Source organism: Chanos chanos, chromosome 3 (genome assembly GCF_902362185.1).
Source record: "Chanos chanos chromosome 3, fChaCha1.1, whole genome shotgun sequence".
Classification (NCBI taxonomy): Eukaryota; Metazoa; Chordata; class Actinopteri; order Gonorynchiformes; family Chanidae; genus Chanos; species Chanos chanos.
This window is the reverse complement of record NC_044497.1, coordinates 41,573,363-41,596,422: the sequence shown is the minus strand read 5'-3', so window position 1 is coordinate 41,596,422 and position 23,060 is coordinate 41,573,363. Positions and strand designations below refer to the sequence as shown.

At 37.8% G+C, this 23,060-nt stretch overlaps 3 protein-coding genes across 3 annotated transcripts; 1 reads left to right on the top strand and 2 right to left on the bottom strand.

The window, feature by feature from the left end:
* Positions 1–3,343: 3,343 nt before the first annotated feature.
* On the bottom strand, positions 3,344–8,244 carry tmem267 (transmembrane protein 267). The gene is made up of 3 exons (XM_030769684.1): positions 8,223–8,244; positions 5,539–5,955; positions 3,344–4,134 (listed from the first exon to the last, which is right to left on the bottom strand). Exons 2-3 carry the CDS (start codon positions 5,908–5,910, stop codon positions 3,799–3,801), a joined length of 708 nt encoding a protein of 235 aa, XP_030625544.1. The 5' UTR covers positions 5,911–5,955; positions 8,223–8,244; the 3' UTR covers positions 3,344–3,798.
* A 3,440-nt stretch (positions 8,245–11,684) lies between these two features.
* LOC115808614 (cystatin-1) lies at positions 11,685–15,006 on the top strand. Its single transcript, XM_030770041.1, has 5 exons — positions 11,685–11,713; positions 11,980–12,092; positions 12,598–12,749; positions 14,372–14,473; positions 14,711–15,006. The coding sequence occupies exons 2-5, from the start codon at positions 11,999–12,001 to the stop codon at positions 14,789–14,791; spliced, it is 429 nt and encodes a 142-aa protein (XP_030625901.1). The 5' UTR covers positions 11,685–11,713; positions 11,980–11,998; the 3' UTR covers positions 14,792–15,006.
* A 688-nt stretch (positions 15,007–15,694) lies between these two features.
* On the bottom strand, positions 15,695–19,905 carry rassf6 (Ras association domain family member 6). The gene is made up of 10 exons (XM_030767863.1): positions 19,847–19,905; positions 19,433–19,511; positions 19,124–19,266; positions 18,702–18,793; positions 18,018–18,211; positions 17,512–17,613; positions 17,277–17,328; positions 16,092–16,210; positions 15,906–16,003; positions 15,695–15,770 (listed from the first exon to the last, which is right to left on the bottom strand). The coding sequence occupies exons 1-10, from the start codon at positions 19,903–19,905 to the stop codon at positions 15,695–15,697; spliced, it is 1,014 nt and encodes a 337-aa protein (XP_030623723.1).
* Positions 19,906–23,060: the final 3,155 nt, after the last annotated feature.

The window sequence follows — 23,060 nt, the reverse complement described above, 5'->3', positions numbered from 1 at the left end:
AAAACAAAACTAAAATGAAAGACACAAGAATTAATTACAAATGACAACCAATACCATAAATTATAGACCACAAAAAAACAAAGAAAAAAAGTCACAAAAATAACAGAAGAAGAAGAAGAAAAAGAAGAAGAAGAAGAAGAAGAAGAAGAAGAAGAATTTAAGCAATAATATAGTCTACAGGGGTGTGGGTTAAGTTTGCTGTTAACACAAGTAAGTGTGTTTTTGGATAATACACAGTTTTATTGAGAAGAGACATGAACTTTCATTCATTTATGTAATTAAGGGATAAAAGCTCCTCATTAAAGAAGCTCTAAATATTCAGACCAGATATCACTGAAATCGTGGGTTATATCTGTTTTAAAGGGAAATAACATGACAGTTCATGGCTCCATGATGTTCTGAGGATTTCCAGTACAGAGCAATGCACTTTTGGGCAGTAATCAAAGTCATGTAAGCATGTCCTTTTTTGGAATCAATCTCCCACATATAAATTTACCAGAAAAAAGTTTCCATTCCAGTACTTCTGTTTACAGTTTTAAAAACTACTGCCTCTAGCGCCAATCTACAGCATGGCCAAATTACACGAGAAGACCTCTTCAGTGTTTTTGTTTGTTTGTTTGTTTGTTACTGCATCAGTACAAAAAACAACATTTCTGTAAGTGTAGTATTTATTTTCTTATTTATTTAGTGGTGTATATTAAATCACATAGACTATCCTAAATAAAAGTAGCTTAAGTCTTAAATTATAAAACCAAATAAAAATACTATAGAACATGTAAGGTTTATCAAAAAATGAATTCAACACGGTGGTAGTGAGAGCTTGTAATAAATAACTCAGTGTGAGCAAAACATTTATATTTAATATTTAAATCTTCCCATAATTAAATTTGGTAAATCACTCAAACTCTGGATACCATTAAATGATCCCCACTGATCCCCAAATTTAATCCCTCAAAGGCTCTTAAACAAACACACAGCAAATACAAAGGCCTCTATAGCAACTGTGAATAGACCTGGAGACAAAGCTCATTCTTGTCTTGCCCTCTCTCCCAGTCTACGTAGATGAGTTTTGTTTTCAGTTATTTTGATTTCACTGTCTTTGTACCAGTTGAATCACGCTGGGTCTTAAAAAATACTAACATATTTACTATATAAAATTAACTGCTTAAATATGTTTCTTTTTCTATTGCTGTAGTTGAATTTGTAGCTAAACTCATATCAGTTTTATCTATATGCTGTAGTTTTATCTATATGCTGTAATAACAGACTGTAATATTCCCTTTTGTAAAAGCTTTAAGGGTATTTTGAATAATAAGAGGCTATTTCTTTGTGTTCATATGTGTGTCTAAAAGAATATCCCGCAGCTGGTTGCCATAATTAATGAAATGGTAATCTCCTAAACGCGGCATATTTAGCATCCATAGTTTAAATATTTAGTTAGTCAATTCATATCACTTTCAAGATATGAAGGAGAGTGATTTAATAAAGATTAATTTTTCCATCTGAATGAAAATGAACAGTCGACTCTGAAAGGGAAAAAAGTCAGTCCTTGAACATGAATCATGAATCATGATGCGAGTATTCCAATGAGCTTTGAAACAAAGTCTGTCATGCTTCAGCTAAACAAAAGTCTCAAGTGTTATAACTCAATCCTTTTGACATATTAGGGGGAGAAGCATTTGAAATGGTTTTTTTTTCTCTTGAGAAAAATAATACAACTGAAATAACCAACTCAGAACATAGCTATTCTCTAACAAGCTCCTCTCACGGTGACATTTTTGATAAATTTTGGGTCATCTTTGTAGTCTGTAACAGACATTTTCACTATTCATGTTCCATTTAGGGTTGAATTCTTACGGTTGTTTACAGCTCCCATCTGAAGAAAGAGATCAAACACAAAAGGGTGAAAGAGGGGATGTGCCACGTGCATTTCTCTTGTTCAGTTTCCCAATATATAAATAAATTAATAAACCTTTCACAGGCACATGCTTTTGCATAGTGTGTACTTGGTAACCTGTGTGGTTCCCCACCACCCACCTTAGATCTGGCATTATTCAATTTCAGCCATCTCAAAGACCACGCGTCTGCACGATTTCAACATCAGTGCAGTAAGATAAGTGAACCATTTACCAATAACAGCTAATAACACATTCACCACACATGCAAGAAATCATTTCATGTCAGTGTAAAGAACTTCATAAGAAATCAAGGAAACATCAAGAAATCATTTCACTTCAGTGGTAATATTTATTGTTAAAAATAAACAATAATTTACACGGTCATTTATACAAAATAAAATGTAAATGACAATGAACAGGCATCAACATAATTAATAAATAAAGATGTGCAAAGTGCAAAATAAATATCATGTACAATAATAAATTAAGACAGCAACGATGCAAACAAGAAGTGTTCATGTATTTGTTTAGTTGTGGTCCCCTTATGCCCCCTATAGGCCTAATGCTCAGAAAACCAAACCACACCCGATGCTCCACACTCTAAACCAGTGGTACCCCTACTGTTACCTGTAGGCAATTTATAATTGTATACATACATATATAACTATATAACACAATATATGTAAGACACTGGTTCACCCTCTTATCTAGCACACCTGATTCCATTATCTAAATGTCTCTTAAGACCTGGTAAGCTTAATCAGGTGCGTCAGGGTGGAACCAAATCATACAGGAAGATAGATCCCCAGGCATGCCTACCACTGTTCTAAACCTTCTTCAATTAAACCAAGACTCAAATATCACAGATCTCAACTGTTCTGCTTAGCACCAAACCCTGCCCAGTAAATATGCATGAGCTAAACATGAGCTTAACCAAATGAATGCTCTGAACCTTAACTCACTAAATATATATATGAAGATATTCACAACACTTACTAAGCGCAGAAGGTATTATTAGTAATTTTCAAAACATTAAAACCAGTTCACTGGATTACAGAAATAAACAAAATCAAGTGTTTAAAATAACTACACTGAGACGGCAAAAGGAACATCAACTATATTTCAGATAAAAACATGAAGGGCCTTACACTGATTCTAACTTGAACAATATGTGTGTCAGTGATAGTCCACTGAAAACTAAAAATGCTTAAACTGGTCAATGTGATTCTTGGCTGGCTCCTTATGGTGAAACAATTTCATACTTACCCACAATTCCCCTTTCATGCACCCCTTTGTATGCATTGCAACAACCCATATCTGATATTACAACCAATTAATGATTCTGAATGAATTCTTTTTGAATTCTTTTTGCATCTAAAAAAATCAGTTAAGGAGAATAAATTCAACAGTTACCAGTGACTGATAAATTAAATGTTTTTGGAGGGCTATGACATTGAAAGCACGCATGTGCTACTGAATGTTGGATAGTTCACAGGCAGTTCAACACAACCACGAAGTCCTTCAAATAATATTCACAGTACTGGACCATCTTATAACTACAAACACTGCCATAGTCTGAAATGAGAGAATTAATTTAATGTTTTCAGGAGGCTGACCAGCTAGCTGAATTTATCACTGATAAATCAGAAAAGGTGGGAGAAGAGCCAATTTTAAAGGGTCCGGAGAGACTGTTGGAGATGTGAAGGAAAAGAGGATGCTCAAATTAGGTTCCGAGAGTCACAAAAAGAAGGATTTAGTGCAACACAGTGTTGGCAAATCAGATTTCAGATATATCTGTGGTTCCACGTTTGAAGGACAACTCGTCTTAAAACCTCTCAGGTCACACACATTTGATGAGCATCCCGTCTCAGATGTCAACTCTGTGTTGGTAGTAGATGTTTCAAACATCTATAGCTACACCATGTTTGGTGGAAATCATGTCTCTGGTGCCAGTCAGGTACATGAGGACGGAGCAGAGGTGAGGGAGGGTGGCAGTGATGGTGACGTAAAGCCAGTAAGAGATGGGTGCTGTGTTACCAAATGGGCACACCCAGAGGCCGTGGCGCACGCCGTCTCGAATGTGGTGCGAGGCCAGCGAGATGAAGAGCATCCAGGGTAGAGAGCACCATGAGTCCTTCAGCCGACATGCCCACATGAGCAGCCTCAGAGAGAAGCACAGCACAGGGATAAATGTGGAACAGTGCAGTGGAGGCCTGTGAGGCAGGTTCAGAGCAGCCTAACACAAAAAGAGAGAGAGAGAGAGGATGACACATCAGTCAAATGCACTTATTCTTGACAAAGGTAAAGAATGAGTAACTAAAAGAAGAAATACTCAGTGTTTAGTCTGCAAGGCTGTTGACGTATTGACATTAGTTATTCTGCAGACCTGTCAGCTAGGGCTGGAACAAAATGAGTTGGCTTATACTGAGAAAGATCCATGCTAGCATCAGTCTGTTGGCTTGAAGCCTTCTACCCATACAGGAGAGATATTATGAAGGAATCTAGTGATAAAACTTGGATTTCTTCTAAAACTTGTCCCAAGATTTTAGGATTATTTGCATCAGTTAAGTGGTAGTGAAGTGGTCTTCAGTACCACTTAATTTCTTATCCTTGGTGTAAACTAAGAGAAAGCAGGCAAAGAGCATACATGAAGGGATAGAAACAACCCCCAGAAGACAACCATTATCAACACAGATTGCAAGCAGAGATTACCATCAGATTATTTGTACAATTGTATGTTGCACCCCACATCATGTAGGTTGAAGAGAGTGTGAATTTCAGAATGAAATACACTACTGGATTGATATAAGAATCAGAAATAATACAATAATTGCATTTTTCTTCCACAGGCAAACTTACTGACAGAGTAAAATCCTGAAGTCAAACTGACAAGTAAAGACATACAATGCCTATTACATAATGTACCTCAGAAGAAGAAAAAGCACAGATTTGTGTAGGATGCTTGGAACACACAGTGCTATGGTGCTCAAGCAAAGTCTTTGCTAAAGGAAGTCACTTTGGTTTCTCATGCGCATTAATGAAATGAATGCCTACTGATTGTCATTATCTCTGTGTAAAAAGGGCTGTGGGTGTTTTCTCTGCGTCACCACTGGAACCATGGGACTCATTCCACACAGCTTGTTGACGCATTAGAATATGAGACAAATCACTGAGGGCCCTCCTGACCTCTAAAAGCAGAATTTTCATCCATCAAATAAAAACACTGTCACCATCTTGATTCCTTAAGTAACAGTGGCTGTCTGTTAACCCCATTTCAACCTAAGATTTCTTTTCATGCACAGTAGTGTCATAACGTAAAAGAAATCAGCAGCTTATGAACAATCTATTATTAGATGTTGCCCACATAGCTTCCAGGCACAGCCTGCCAGAGCAGTCTGACATTTGCCCTGAGAAACTGGTGAGAGCAACATGTAGATTTACAAATCAATAAGGACCCTGCAACCTGGATAACAGTGTTTTCTATTTTTGTTTGTTCATAACTATGCTCAGTTTGTTGGTGTCTCAAAATGATCTCTATGAACAAGCTTGTTACGAGAGGAATGGATGGCATCGCATCTCTTTAAGATTTAACTGCTCATGTAAAGAAGAAAACATGGGAAAAACATGGAAAAAGCCTCACTTTGAGTGACAGTGATCCTGCCAGGTAGAAGTGGTCCAGGTCAATGACAGAGGCCAGGAAGCCAGCTAAGATGACTTCATAGAAGTCGCTCTTCTTCTTCAGGCCAATGACGATTGCCCAGGACCACAGGCCGATGACACCATGCGCGGAGTTGTCCAGCACAGCCCTGAGCCACACATGATGCTGGACGAAAGGAAGTGTCAAGAAGTGGTCTACCAGGAAACAGAAGAGCCCCAGGCCAGCACTGGCCAATAGAGAGGCAGTGCTGAAGGTCTGGAGCAAAGCCTGGGCCTTCTCTGTCTCCACAGCCAGGTTTAGTGGCATAGGCATGCCCAATGATGAGGAGTCCAGCTTGGAGTAAAAGCCCCGCATCACGTGACTCTTCCATGGAGGGCAAGGCGTCAGCAATCTGTTAAGCTGATAGTAAGAAGTAAAGAACAAAATTGTGACAATCTTACTGCTGGTAAATATAAATCTGTCTGATATAGACTATTCAACTTGGAATTAGGGCTGCACAGTATGGAGAAAATTTGCAATGTGTGACAAACTTGTTGGATATTGTGATAGCGATATGAGATGCGATAAAACAGAGAGAAGAAAGCCTAAAATTTCAGGGTATCTCTGATTGTATATGCAGCAAGTACAGACCCTGAAAATAAATAGAATTGGATGTATTTATGCAGTGGTATGAGCTTAATGGATTCCCCCTTTTTGTAGCCACCACTGCTCAACATGTTTTGCACAAAACCCCCTTTTTCACAACCTAAGTATTACCACAAAACGATGTACTTCCACTTTTCGGTTTTAGAGGTATCCTTAAAAGTTCAGACAGCCTAAGAACGCCTTCATTTATGAGCTCATATGGCCACATTATGTGTTTGTGATTTCAATTTGTCTTTAATTAGTATAGCACTTTTTTGTTTGCTTGTTTTTACAATGGACATGTCACAAAGCAGCTTGACAGGATGGACCTGTGAGCAGTGAGAATGCCCAAAGCAAGGGTCCCAAGGAAAAATTCCCACTGTCCTCTGGCAGCCTGGGATGGTTACATTAACTGATAGATTATGATTATAAAAAACAACAGAAAATAAAAAGACCTATGAAAGTTATTGCTCTTAAATACTAAAAAAAATGTTACAAAAATGTAAAAAAAAAAAAAATCTAACCAAGGTGATGAAAAAAGATAAAAAGAACAGAACTCTGTACCAGGGAATACGTGGTGCCAGATTAAGCACTGGTGCTCACACAAAGTTTGTAGTTTGGGGTTCTCCCTTCCAGTTCTGTAACACTGTGTGCTTCAAACAGCCCTAAATAAATAAGACTAAGCCCAATTCAGTGCTCCTGTAATCCCATCCTGAAAGTGCACAGTCCTGGCAGTTTCAGTGTCAGCAAAATACTGAGGTCTCCAACAGGCTGAAGAGTACACACACCTTTTTCCCATATATAAATCAGCTGCTAATTATGAGGTGAATGGAGCTCCAGAGCTAGATATGAGGAAACCTAATTAAATTGAACTGAACTTAATCAAATCAGAATGCAAGTACTGAGTGAGAGAGGCCGGAAGAGAAGACATAGTGCAGTGATCTGTCATGCAGACTCACAGAAGTCACAACATTTAAACATGCAATAATGCAAAATTAATGGGAGTGCTCTCATAAGAAGTGGAAAGTCTGTGCACGCAAGCCGAATTGTCCTTAAAACGAAACATTTTTGTACTGTAGGCTATATTTCAGAATTGTGCCTTGTGTTATTCTAAGATCTTTCAGCACCATGACAGTAACTGTGAACTATTTGAACTGTCACAGGAAAATGATAGACAGCTGAATCCAAATCACACAACAGACTACTTTCTAGTCATTCGATATGATGCACCGAAATGAAAACAGATACAAAAAAATTATTGATCTATTTTCATTACAAAAATACGGTCAAACCAATGTCTGGTCATACCGCTGCCGGTGTAATTTAACGGGTTGATAATGATGTGCAAAGGAAGCCCTCTGGTCTACAGCGTTTAAATATAACATATACTACTATGTCTACAGCACTGTATTTCGTCCGACAAATCTGGTTCCTTTGTCCAAATATGAATTGATGCATCCTCAAAGCAAGGCCATGTGCAACATATCATATCAATTTGTCAATGTCAATTTGCCTACCTGTTTCCGTTTCACAAGGTATCGGGATATCAGACTGACTATAACTGTGACATCTTGGTTAGATACAATCACAGGCAAATACTAACACCAAAATGATGATGATGGTCGTGGTGGTGGTGGTCGCGGTAATTATTTAGAGGAAATGAGATGATATGATGATAAAAACAAATGGAGAATGATTTAGCAGCGTGTAATAGCGCGCAGGGAAGGAGTTGAGAATGATGCTCAGAATAATAGAAGCTACAACGACCAAAGTGTATGGATAAATAAACGCGAATTATGATTCTGTCTGCTTATTCTAGAAGACCGAAAACAAAAACTGACTGCAATTAAATCATTTAAACGTTTATGCTAGCTAGCTAACGCAGCTAGCTTCAGTCGAATAATTATAATTCCAGAAGAACACAAGGACACGTGGATGCTATTAGTGACACTGTCAACATAATTTAACATATAGCGGGTTACAGTAATTGTAAGAGACGCAAATAATGTCAGATGTTAACACTAATATTATCATTCACTCACCACATTGTTCCTATTTTCGCACCTCTTCTCAACGTTTGTTTGCGTTTCAGCGGTCCAATCAGTTACCAAAAGCCCAAAAGCACCCTAGCGTTAAAACAACGAATGCTATGTTCTTATTGGTGAGCAAAACTGTCAGTTACACAATCCGGAAACTCATTTGATGATAAAATATTACGCGTGGCAAGTGGTATGGTACAACATTTTGCGTTATGAATAAATCATATGCCACAACGATAAGACGTTTGGACGTTCGTCTATACTTTCATCCCTCAGTATAATACCAAATATAATATCATTATAGAGAAAAAGATATTTGGTTGCACTGTAGGCGACGTGATAACCTCGCTAATTCTTACCAAGTTAAAACTTAGCCTTACAAATTTGTTGGATTGATAAATCTTTACTCTATATGCTGCTGATCTAAACACTCATCGTTAAGCAGAGACAAGCGTATCTGGTGTGTGTCGGTAATAAACAGTGGTTACAAAAGACAACTGGTGTGACCAGGAGAGTCGTCTGAAAAAGTGAGAATATTGCATTAATTATACGGTTCGTTTTGTTTCTAGTCACTTATTCTTGTACCAGTTCAATAGATGGTTTGAGATATTGCAACAGATTCCATCTATGCACTGTTAGTTATTAAGTGCCATTATCGAAGTAATTTTCTCAACTATACGTGTTCCTCTCTGCCGTGCCACACTCGATTTTAAACAAACTACCCGAAGAGAACCAGACACCGGGGCTACAGATGAACTATGCCCTCTCAGTCAGAATATTGTGCCCCTGTTTGCGATCCTATTTTGTCCCACTGGGCTAACCCTAAAACTGCGTTTATGTGAATGACGTGGATTTCCTGTCAGAGGTGAGCAACCCAGAGACTTTTAGACCTTTCTAGTCAATATCAGCTGATATGCGGCCAGTAGATTTATGCATGGGGCTAAGTTTCGTTCAGTTTCTGTTAACATGTATAGGAACCTTGTCATCACAATTCACATGCATAATATCTAAATGTTATAAGAAAGAAAGAAAGAAAGAAAGAAAGAAAGAAAGAAAGAAAAACGCGCGGAATGGATAGCCTGTTTAAATGAACTTCGGTTCACTAAAATATTATTATACAGTTAGCAATATGCCGAACTGCCGGTCACCAGCCCGGTGAATTCCTGAATCGATATTTGTTGGTATGCTGCAGTTTGGTTAATGTTGAATGTTTCTGTTTGTGTTAGTGTAGGTTTGTGTAGGCTAGCCTACTGAAACTACGAAGTCAACCGGTCCATAAGTGTCGTAGTAATGGGAATGCTTGCTAAGGACAGCGGTCATACAAGTATCATTTATCAAATCTAATAAGCCGCTCACTGAGTGAAGGCAGTTGCGCCCTTCTCAGTAATTTTTGTTGCCCCATGCTTAATTAAGCCACTGGGCTTGGATTCAGCAGACGCATTCGGTAAATACGCAGCTTTAGGTGACGATATATATGATATTTATCAGTGTCTGAATAAGTTCGTTTCTCGAGCAATGTGACAATAATAATCCCTCTTTAATCGCAAGTTACCCTTTCAACATTTACATCGTAACGATAGCACAGTACTTCAAAACATTTGAAGAGGAATTACCGTCTTTCTATGGATTGTGCCATCTGCTGGTTGGCTGGTTGAATACATTTAGCCTATATTGTGGGCTGTTGTTTGCTTAGTCCTTTACTAGATCATGAAAATAATGCTGAACAAGTATAGTTTCAGCTATATCAAAATAATGGACATAGATGCCAAACTACAGAATCAGCGAGTTATGCTTATCACATTTACTTTTCATAGTTATTTTACGAGGCTGTATTGCCCCGCCTGTCTAGTGTGACACTTTTGTGCCATGAGGTGCCCCCCCCCCCCCCTTTCTAGTTTGTATCTAGACGTTAATAGACTTTTTTTTTAATTATTTAAATTATTTAGTCAAGACAGTAATTCTTTGATCCTAGCACTCCTGTATCTAGTGTAAGGCTATAGCAGTATTTGACTGCAAAACATTGAAGCATCTTAGAATTGGCACACAAACTTCAAGGTGCAAAACATAAGTGTAGAGCACCTTAGGTGGTAAGCTTTGTCTAACATCCTGGGTTTAAAAGGAATTAAAAGTTCATTTAAGTTCTGTGGCAAGCTTGTCACACATTTGGGGTTGTCCACAAAGCCCTTTAAACTCTTACTACAGAGTGTACAGACCACTTGTAGCTCCATATGTTCCAGGGTAAGTTATTGTGTCCCTTGTCCTGTTAGTGAAATTCAGTAGGACCTTCATTTGAGTATTGGGAAATGTAAATGTATTTCTCAGCCATAAAGCAGGCATGCAGTTCCCGTTTTGTATAGATAATACTGGGTCTAGACCCTTCCTTTATTCAGTATGATAATATGTGACACTGTGATCAGAGGTTTGGCTCATGCTGTTATGCTGGTGGAACTCAAAGTTTGGAATATTTCTTCGTCTAATAACCACAAAGACAATGGAGCAAGAGATTCAAAATCATTTGAGGTTCCACAACCTAAAATATTGTTTTTGCTGTTTTAGATGGCAGTGATTAAAACAAAAATAACCGAACAAACAGGCAAACAATAGCCTTATTTTAACATTGGATGAATTATAACTACAAACAGGTACATCATTGTTTGTGTGCCAATTCTCAAAAAAAAAAAAAATGTTGCCCCATTTTTACTGTATAGCATATCATAATATGTATCAAAAGTCTATACATTAATGTAAGTTCTTTAGATTGTTCTTAGATCTAAAGTTTTAAGTCTCTCAAGTACTATTTTGAATAGGTTGCTTTTTGTTATGATGCACAACTGTATATTGTCATGGTGACAGTAAAGTTTGTAGCCATAAATACTCTAATGAGTCAGTAAGTATAGTAGTAATACTTGCATCACAGCTTTACACTGTCACCATTGTTCAACCAGAGGATCAGTAACAGACGTTACCTCACAGTGAACATCTGGATTACACTAATGGAACACCAATGGAAAACATGAATTCCCCTCATTAATGTGTGCATTGTCTAGGGCAACTAATTAAATTACTAATGACAAAAAAGAGAGAATGGGCAAACAGTAGAACCTGAGGTACAAATTGTAAACAGTACCATAGCTTTTACAGGAGTGCATACTGCTGATTTTGTTCATATGCCTGTGTGACAAAGGTGTGTCTTTGTGAGACATGTTCCACATTGTGTTTGAATGTGTGGTATGTGAAAGGCATTTGGTCGTGTTGCTGACTAAGGTATTTTTAACTACACAGTCACGTCAGAGTAGGTAAAACAGCAGTGAATCAAGTTATATAATGATGTTGTATATCCCTTTTCTGTGTGTTGTTTCACAGACAGAAGGTTTAGATTAGTAGTGTGGTGTTCCGACCAGCAGTCTGGTGAACATTTAAGGCTCACCATTAATTGCCCGTCTGCCCATATCACTGGTGGATTCCTGACAGCCTGCTCCTGCTTAAAGCTTAAGGTACTTAGGATTGCCCTGCCTCCACCTCTCTGTCCCTCTCCCTCCCTCTCTCTCTCTCTCTCTCTCTCTCTCTCTGGCTCTCACAGTGTTGACTCACTGTCTGAATGCCCTAGCTTTGTAAAGTTTAAGTCATGGCTGCTAAAGCTCTCCGCCCTAGCTGTCAGCATGGGTGTGGACTTTAAAAGCAAGTCAAACTTTCCAGGGTTTAAAAAATAGAGAAAGCTTTCTGTGTCTTGCACAGACTCTCACTCTCTCTCTCTCTTCAGACAACCCAAATCTGAAAATATGGCTCTTCGCTTCGTCCTGTTGCTCTCCCTGTTCTCAGTTCTTCAGATCTGCTATGCTGATCAGCCTGTGGAAGAGGAACGTATAGTAGCAAGTGAGTGAAGGTTTTTAAATGATCCCAGGGACAGAACAGAGTAAGCTTTTGCTTTAATGAAAACAATTGATAATGGTTGTATTGATGACACATCTATGTTTATTCACTGTTTTAAACTCAGATGTACATTTTGATGTCTCTGAAAGAGTTTTGTTTTGGAAAGGTCGCTTCTTTTTCAATTATTAGTCTTATTTGCATAATTAATATGTTTCCCCAGCACCAGAAATGAGAGAAAGAACAAAAACAAAACATAAGTTAGCCTATATGATTGTTGTGTTGTTCTCTCAACTTACAAAAAAATGTATATGAAGAAATGGCTCAAATCATGTTAAAAACACACTTTGATATCAGAGAAAACAGAATTTAGGGTGCTATTTTAGTCAGTGTGAACCAAATGCACTCTTCCTTGTATGTTTATGTGGGAGTTAAGATGTGGGGGTACTCCATGATGTAAAGAGTAGGAATTAATGCTTTTCTGTGTCCTATCCTCTGTGTCTCCCTTCAGAGAAGGTACAGCTGCTGGGTGGTTGGGCTACAGTCAGCCCAGAAAGAGCTGAAATCCAAGATGCTGCTAAGAAAGCAGTTGAGCACTTCAACCTCAAGTCTAAGACTAAGAAGTACTTCAGACTGCTCAATGTCTCTTCTGCTGAAGTTCAGGTACTGTTTGTTTGTTTACTGGTGGCAAGATAATTATTTTTACCTGCCATGTGCAAATGCTTTGTTATGAATTCCAGTCTAATTAACACGTTTTAGAAGGTCATGTCTCTCTTCTGAAGATACTTCAGAGTGTGCAAATATTTCTCTTGTTCAAGAGAAAGACTGTGAAAACAACAGCTGCTATAATCAAGTACAAACTAAACTAAGGGGAAAAGATGAGGGTCTGATTGGTAACCACTCTAAGCCTTCTGTACACTGTAGGTTTTGCTGCTTGTACTGGCAGATATTCACAAATAGCTATTCTTTTCACCCTGGTTGACTATATCTCATTTTGTAATTTCACCAAATGTCCATTCTTTAACCCTATGACCTTTTGTAAGAAACCGCTCACTCACATTGGCCTACTATGTTTCTAAACCAATGGCACTGGGTTATTTTTGGCCAAACAGTGAGTGCAGTTATGTCTTTTCAACATGGAATCCCAACATTATAGTGGTAATAAAGAATGGCACAGATAATATCTCAATATTTAGGGACATATGGAACAAGAATCAAACATCCATGAATGGTACTATGTATTTTTGTGGCAAATTTGCCTGTAACAATCCGTCTATGAACTGATTGGGAGCCTGTTATGGTGTATATATGTTACCTGCTATTTGTTAAACCACCAACCTTAGTCACCCAAACTGAGTGAAGAGAGATGTATTTGCTTATGCTGAAGCCTACTCATTGACAGAGCAAGGTCTATGATACTACTTTGGTTCCTCAGTATGGCTCTACATTGAATTAGATTTGTGGTATGACCATGGTATACATGCTGTCATCTCTGCCCTTTCAAAAAACATCTCTTATAAAACCTGTGATATACATATGCAGGTCAACTCTTTCAAGAATCCCTCTACTGAATGGGTCTTATTTGGATGGTGAAGAGCCTATTGGGCCCAGTGGTTTATCTCATTATCCAGGCTCTTGTCCTATTGGTGGTAGTGCTAATCGTCATTCAGGGAGTCGTGATGTGCTTCAGTATCATTTTGTGCAAGCTCACTGAGGACCCTCATGTCAGACAAGTGTAGGTGATTAAAACACTTATAAAATTTGATAGAGGACAGACGCATGATAAGACGAATATACGCAGGAGTGCCTATCCATGGATATGATTTGCTTGCTCACTATGTTAAGTAATAAAGCTCCTTGTGTTCTGATTGAAATTAGATGCTTTTACTGTTGCATTAATTGAATCATAGTGAGGAGTGTGGGAGTCTGATTACTTTTAAACACCATGTGAGAATGCTTTGCTTTGAATTCTTGCATAACTACGTTCCTGTACAACTGGAGAGATAGAAAAAAAGACCATGATAGGAGAAAGCTCTTAGGAATCTGAACACTCCCTGACAATACCATCGTTCAGTAAACAACATGCTCGAAACAACCTTGCGTACCTTGCCTTCGCTCTCCAAAGAAACAGACGCTAAGCCCATAAGAATATAGTATGTACAGCATATTGTCATACTGTTTTCCATAGGGGTTAATAACAATGACTTTTGGATAAAAAAGTTCAGCTGATGTTTGTGTCTATATTATGTAGAGTGAAAAATGGTGAATGTCTTTTTCAAACACAGGTCACAAATATGATCAATTACAAGATTACAGCAACTTTGGGAAAGACTAAGTGCCTCAAGTCTGAAGATGCTGCTGTAGAAAACTGCGATTTGGGAAAAAAGGTATATTTATATTCCCCCTGGAATTCTCAGTATATAGATTTATAATTCTGTGAGACTGCAGATGTAACTAGAGTAAGATTTTATCAAACAATGTATGAATGTACCCTGAAACAACAGTGAACCGTTTACATTGGTCATAATGCACGCTAATTGTTAACCGAAATCCTGAAAAAGTCTGTTACATGAGCCTTGTTTGAACGACTCCTTAACTTGTGTTTAATCTCTTGCTTTCTCTAGCGTCTTACGTGTAAATTCGAGGTTCAGTTCAATCCACGGAATGATCGGCATCAGGTGAATGCCTCCTCCTGTAAGAAGTGATCCTGCTTTTTAGGCACTACCGTGGACAAAATGAAGCTTCATGAGAGAAAACATAGCTTTTCCTGTTACTTTATCTGTTCATTTTGGTTGTATTCCATTTAGTTTGTTTAGTTTGTGTTAACTTTGACTCTGTAGCTGTAAAAGTGAATTGTTCTGGAAATACCAACAGTATCCCTCTGGTAGGGAGTTCATATTTTGATACAAAAAATAATGAAAATAAGAATGAAAATCATGTAAAGAAAAGGCAATATTTACATTTGCAATTGCTCCTATGATGAGAATGTGGATTTGTAAGAAGTGTTAATAAACTGACTTTGAAACCTAACCACTGTCTGAAGAATATTAAATTATCCAAATCTGTACAGTTATGCTTTAAAAATAGAAAATAAACTGTTAAAATGTGAATTCACATAGTTTTCGTTAAAGATAACACAAATGTGTGAAATGTGTGATCTGTGAAAATTTCGCTGGATGAGATCATAGAGTGGTATTTTATAGCAAAAAACCTGTAATCAATGTTGACTTTGTACTCTGTACCAGACTGTGGTGACTTAGCTTGTGCATTGTGGTTAACCAGCTGGCGTCCTATTAATGATTTAACATGATGACGCTACTCTTCCAGTGGCAACCACCCCTTAGCAACAAGTTCAGCATTTATTTCTCAAAACAATTGTATTTCCAGCAGTGAAAATCACAACTGTTAAAACGTAAGTTATTCAAAAGAAGAACATTTAAAAAAAAAAACCAAAAACAGATACCTGTAGTCAGGTTTTATTTCTGTCATACAGCCTAGATTTCCATTGCACACTAAGTTGAAAAATGTTACAGTATTTACAGAACACATTTCCTGCCTGTTTTCTCTCAGAGATCCAACATGACTTCAAGAAGAAAATCTTTGTTTTTCTACACAGTTGTTTCTGTTTTTGGTGTTATCTTTGAGTTTAGGCAATGTGTAAGCAGGCTGCGCTGTTGACTGTACCTGTGAGACAAACAAAAGCATAATCAAGACCATTTTTTGAGAGAGAAACTTGTATTCATTTGCTGGGTCTCATGTCACATGAAATATATGATGTAATTTTTAAATTTAGATATGATATCAAACATGTGGACTCACTTTGTGATGAGTTTTTCTATTTCCTCATTTTCTTGCTCTTCTAACTTCTGCAGAACCCCTTCAAGCAAGGGCAACTCTAAGTTGAGGTACTGAGCTACCTGATTAATCATGAATATTAAGGGTTAGTCTAACTCTAACAAATACAGCGTCAAGTTTTATGAGGATGTATCTGGTAACAAAACATACATCGAGGCTGACTTCCTGTTCATCTTTGTCCATCAGAAAAATGTTCATGATTTCTTCTGAAGGGCCCTGAAGAATTCTTTCCCACAAGGGAAAGTCTGAACTTCCCAGCTTTCTTTTCTCTGTCGGCAGTCAAAAGAGCAAGTGCAGAGTGACTTGTAAAAGACAAGATTCAGTAGGAGGATAGTGGGCGAAATTTAATTCTGCATGTGTTTTAGTGGTTAACTTCTATTTTACTATGCTTTTGAGAGAAACATACAGAGAGATTGAATAGTAAATATGAACATTGGGAGTTCTGGCAAACTGCTGTGTACTCTAGAGTCCATACGCCATATTGTGTCCGTATTCTCAACTTCTAGGCCGTTTTACGTTGCATATAAAATAAGGCTTCCAAGTATTCGGTTTGAAATGGTAACATTTAAAATAGCCACTAAAATGTAGGTGAGGGTATACTGAAAGAAGGCTAGATACTGTGGGTAGCTGGTTGAGCCAAATGCTTTAGTGGCAGACGGATAAACGTATTCCAGTTAATTTTGGAACCTGAGAGTTCACTGAACTTTGAGAGGAAAGAAAGACAATGGGGGATGAAAACTGTGATGTTTGACAGATAAAGTAAGGAATCGTCAGTAACTCTGTGCCTTAAATTATTGTAGATGATGGGTGATGTGACCTGGTTCTGCCTGATAGGGTGTGCTAATAGTTCTGTTACAAGGGAAAAAAAAAAAAGGTAAGCAATCCTGCCCTATCATTCCACAATATGGTTTAAAGGGATGGGGATTCCAATGATCGTGAAATATTTATTTTGGAAAATTTGATAGATCAGCTTCTGTAATAGTGATATGAGTCATATTTAACGTTGCCACCATTGTTATATGTACTTTGTAAAACCGCTTGTACCGCCTCTACCAGTTCTTCTACCTTGTGGAAGGTGTCCCTCTTAACTTCAAGTACAGCTCTCTGAGGAGAAGAGCGGATCAGCTTTAACTCTCTTTTGATGTTACCTATCCTGACCTGGCTCAGAGTCCATTCTTGTTTATTTATGATTACTGTCAGTCATTGAGATTTTCATCATCAGTTTTCAAACAAGATTTGTTCACAACAACTTTCAGTATTGCTCTTGATGCTGCATAGGTTGATGTTAAATTAAAAGAATAAATGAAAAGAAAAGCAGAATGAATAGATGCATACCTCCACTCTGATGAATGCAGTAGAGGGCAAACTCATTTGGATCATTTTCTATCTGAATTTAACACAGAGAGATATTGTATGTAAACAACAGAAAATATCTGAATGAAGTGAAACATGGTATGAATCTTAAAAACAATCAGATCATGTATTTATGTCCATTTGCAGCCTATCTAACTGGATTGAAGAAATGTACTTAAAAATCCAAAGTTGAATGTTGCAAACATTTGTTTTTTACCTTAAATTTCTGAAGCAACTGTGTAATAACTTCATGAGTAGTCATTCTACTGTTGATGTGCACATTTGTAGTTGTGCCATATGATGGAGTAAAGATTGAGGTCTACAAAGAAACAAAGGCACAAAGTTTCCTCTTGTCAGACAAGTACAAAACCCATCAATACTAAAAAGAAATCCTCTCAAACAAGTTTACTGTTCTGTATGTCTGCACTGCATTATCTGCAGGTTATGTGTCTGGTATTGCATAAAAGAGCAACATGAGATGCAGCCATTGGTTTTAACAAAATGATTTGAGCCCCCCCCCCTTTTTTTCCCTGTTATTTACTGTCCCTTACTGTTACCATGTTGAATGGTCTGCCTGTGTCAGCATATCCAAGACAAAATTTTAATACTAGTAAATATAGATGTAGTATCAGGCTAGGTCTGCCTTTGTCTTGTTTCTTTTACATGATTAGAGTGAATGTTGTGCTGTAACCGCTAATCACATCCACAGTGATTCTCTCTGACCTTGTAGTTGTAGAAATGGCCATTAATGGAGAAGCGATGCTTTCTGTTTCTCTGCCTTTCTGCTGAGTTCTGGCTTTTCACTCTCTTTTTCACCAAAGCAGCGTCACTCATTGTGCGGAACAGGTTGGATGTCTCCTCCACCACGGGTTTGGACCGAGGAGGCTTTAGCGTGCTGGTTTCATACTCTCTATAATCTGCAAGAGGCAAAAAGCATTCGGTTTCTCATTTGTGTTTTTGTTCAGCTCTATGGAAATCCTGATCTGTAGTACTTTGTTATGCAAACTTGAATTTCTAAATGATGGAACAGATCAAACAGAGTCATTGTCTTTTGACTATCACTTTTCTAGGGGAAAGGTGGAACAGTAGAAGGTCGAAAACATAGCACACCAATCTAGTTTTATACTTTGTAAATCCAAATCTGGGGATCCACTATTCAGTTAAGTTCATTTATGTTGTTTTGGTCAAAACCTATTCAGCTGAGAATGTATAGCATATTAGCCAACAGCATGCCAACAGCAGCATAGTGATTGGTCAGTTTTGCTTGGCTGATATTATTCACGACTCTGAGGCAATATTGTAAGGTTGCAATATTAAATTGTTTAGTGTTGAGCAGGAGCAAAACAAAATCAGGTCACTTGCATTGGGTTTTGAAAATGTTACCACAGAATGAGTATGAATAGAAACCTGTGTTTAAGTTGGTAAGTTTTTCATCTTCAGTTTCCTCCAGTTCATCAATGTGATACAGATCATCCCATTCTCCCCATCGGATCATTCCCCTGTCAGTGAAAATATTACACCTCCATATGTTACCTGTTATACTTCACAGCATCAGTCTAACCCTTATTAGTCAAAATATGATATTTTGAAGGTGAAGAACAATGGTTTAATAAAAGTCCTCATTGAGCCATACCAACAAAAAACTCAGGAATAAATTGAAGGCTTAAGGTGTAACACATTGTCAGTGTATAGGCAGTGGTGCTAGCTCCTTTTCTTCATCATACAAGACTATCATCAAATAAAATTGTAGTTCTTTTGTTTTACAACAGTTACTTGCTTGGTTGATTTCAGCTGAAATTCTAGATTTGAATCTGGATAAAAGTATAGACCTCTTGCCACCCAGTGGGCTGACTGGGGACTGGAGGGCATCAGATGGAAGCATCTGTTTTTCATCTTGTATTTTTAGCCTGATGGGTCTCCTCACTCCCCAGGAGACAACCAGAATCCCTTCAACCGTTACCTCACCTGTGTTCTGAGAGGAGCAAGCATTGTTAGCTAGTTGCTAGGAACTTGTTTAACTGGAAGTCGTAGTTCAGTGGAACTTTGGTCAATTTACAATCAGTTTTATTTAGCTCAAGCACTAAACATAAAAGCACTAAATATAAAGGCAAATATTGACAATGTGAACGAGGTCTTACTTCTGTAACAGTTAAGTGCAGATGTGTTTTGTCTTTGAGATAGCAATTGTAAGTATCCAGCAAAGTATAGCACTCAGACCTGAAATGGACAAAGAACAGCTAATTTGTGTGAGCTTTTTATGAAAATATAAATTTTGTGATGTCCTTGATTCTCCATATGACAATATGCAGTTGCACTGTTCCATACACATTCTGATTTGTATCGCTATCACTCATGTATGCCACATTCAGCAAATACAGACAATATTTATTTTTAAACTCATGCTGAGAATACGCAACATCACAACAGAAAAATATAACAACTTTTTGTAGATTATAGATGTAGAGATGAATTTACAACATACAAAATCATACAACTCTATTACCATACAAGACATATTACCCTGTCCATATTTTTTTTTATCTGTAGCCTACCTGGACAGGGATCGCCCACCTCCAGTGTGAATAAGTGATGGCTGACGGGCTGAAAACATTTCCAAAAACCATTCAAATCTGTGAACAGAATATGCTTGTGATCTGTTTGAGATGCAAACACATGTTACTGAAGTTTTCAGGGTGGAGAAAAATACAGCTGTGGTTTAAGTACTTTCCATTACACTCCATTTGACTGAGGGTTGATTAGTCCTTAATAAAAAGATTTATTCCACTGACAGTCAGTTGTGTTAAAACTTGTTCTTGTGGCGGTAGAGGAATGCGTGGTATTTTGGCATCAGGCAGTAGCTGGGTTACAGACTCATAAGGGCAAACATTCCTGTTTAAAGTCAGTGTTTTTGTTCCTTGCTCCTTGTGTAATTGAATAGACGGGCTGCCTGGAAACATGTCCTTCCTGTATGCTGAGTTCTACTTTCTCTTTGCTGTTTATGTGCTATTTTTTGGGAGCACCATAAAGTGTTTCTCTGAAGGAGATTTGGTAGTGTCTCTTGTCTTAACATGTATATCCAGAAGTGTATGCAAACTCTGAATATGCATGCTAGATGAAGAAGAGTTTCGGTAAGTGAAATTCACCCTTGTGTCAACCCTCTCCCAACATTTGCAGGAAAATCTGTGGTTCGTGGAGCTAAGCGACAGTTCGCATGGTATCTTTAATTTAGGTTACTCTTTTCATTGTGCTCAGTATGTACTGCCAGAGGGAACATCCTCACCCATTCCAACACCACACCTTATTCAAATAAAACAACCACAGCACTTCTCCATATGCAAATCTAGAACTTTAGCTTGATATTCAGTATCCTAATATTCTCTTTCCCATTCTAGTTATCAAAGTCTTCATACATGCATGTGTTAGAATCTGTAATAGCTTCATAGTTTTATGACCTCCAGAAAAGCGACTGTCAACAACTGCAATGTGGTGTGTAGTTGTGTACAGTTTCCCCTGGTATACTTAACAATACTGTCACCATGCTTACTTCTGTTTACAAGCTGTAGTATCCAGTCAGACATATAAGCTCCAAGTCATAACATTTAACTCACCTATTCTCAACTCGGATCAGACAACAGCAAGCTCAGAAGAACTTGAGTGGGTCACAAAATTTCCTCAGCCGGAGTCTTACATGTGTGTGTGTGTGTGTGTGTGTGTGTGTGTGTGTATGTGTGTGTGTGTGTGTGTGTGTGTGTGTGTGTGTGTATGTATGTATGTATGTATGTGTGTGTGTGTGTGTGTGTGTGTGTGTGTGTGACAGAAAGAAGAAGACACTGAAGCCAAAGCAGGTGTTACTCACTAGACGGCAGTGTATGCAGTCTGTTTTTTGAAGAGAGTGACGGTAACTAAATCTGACTCACCTATTCTCAAAGCATGCTGGGAGCACCAGGTTGATCTTTGAACACACCCACAGGCGTAAATTCCCACTTCAACAATGGGAGGGGCCTATATTGCTTCAGCAATAGAGGTCATCTTATCTGAAATATATTTCATTCTGATTATGTGAAAAACAGTTCAAAAGGTCAAAGCCAGTTTGTGCACGCCCTTTCCCTATGACTGTGTTTTGTTACATTTTTCAAAATATTAGATTTTGTAGTGTTGGCCAGAAAATGATATTTAAAACCAAAACATTTTCTGATTAAAAAAAAAAAAACACTGATCTGCGTAATTTCCTCAGAGACATACTTTGGTATAATTACATATCCCAGAGCTACATTTAACCTGCTTCTAAGACGGAAAACGACCTTGGTCACATCTTCAAAGTCACATAATAATGAGATGTGAGCACTACATACACACTTTTTACTGAACTATAAGGAAAGCCCCTTTGGCCTTCAAATGCTCCACTGTGCCCATGACCGTAATGGAATACTGAATTCTCACATGTACATTCAACAGCTGATCTGCATGTATGAGAGTTGATGGACCATAACATTTACTGCAACATTCTGTCAAGTTAAAGATGAGACAAACCAGTCCCTATTTCCAAAGCACCCAGCCACGCAAACATACGTACTTTGACCTTTTTTTCTCACATGAAAATGGCCTTAAAACAAGACTTACTGTCTCTGAAGTTTATCCTTGTCATTTATCCAACTAATAAGCATTAATAATTCATACCAATGATTTGCAATCTCACTCTCTTCCTCTTCCCCTTCTTTACTGTCGGTCCAAAATCATGTTATCAAGTCATTTTTTAATATTTTTAACATCTTGATCTTTGGGCAATATTTGTCTTTTTTATCATTTGAAAGTTTAGAGGTCAGTGAATTGTAAACCATCGAAGAACTGTTATTTAATTTGAAGTGAAAGGTCAAGAATTCTCTGCAGCTGTAGAAAATTAAAGGAAGATGAAGAACAGAAAGACCAGTGCTGATATTTTTTGACATATGTCTTTCTGATGTAGTTTCACTACAGTGCAGTAGATGGCAGTGCAGTGTCAATTACAACACAAAGAATGACCTCGGTACTACTAAAAAATATTGTGGGAGCAATGGCATTGTCCTATTCACATTCTGAGCAATATATTAGCATAGGTTTTCCTATGAGGTGAAAGTCAAAACCACCTGATATCCTTGTACAGCCTATAAGGCGCCTGCTACATTCCCTGAGTAGCAGCCAAGACTTCGGTAATGTTGTTGTGTGCAGAGCTGCTCTTAATCCCCATTACCAAGGTATCTGTGATGGAATAGCTTGTGAACATCCTGTACCTTGCCTTCACTCACATTAAAAAGTGGAATCATATTTCAGACAGATAAAGACAGCAGAATGGTCTGTGTGGTTGTGTAAGGATCAGTTTGTCTTCATATCAAATTGATTTATGCTGAAAAAAAGTGTGTACTTCACCAGCTCACAAAGATCTCCAAGCCTATAAATGCAAAACCTATGTAAATAATGTGCTTTAGTCTTAAAAACAGCTTTATAAAAATGCATCTGAAGTATAAGAAACTGTTTCCAAAAACCCAAAATGTGAAACCAGACAAGAACGCATTTCATTGTCTTTGGTCTGTATTTTAAGGAAACTGTTTTAGCTTTGATTAAATGAGTGTATTCGTATCCCACTGAGTACAATACAATCTTTCGGCAGAGTTTTTTTTTCTGCTCCCGAAACCGGCCAACACTCAAAGCTCTTTGTAACCAAATGTTGTAAGAATCATATCATTTTCTGATGAAGTCATTGTATGTCATATCCTTCAGTGTGATTCATGT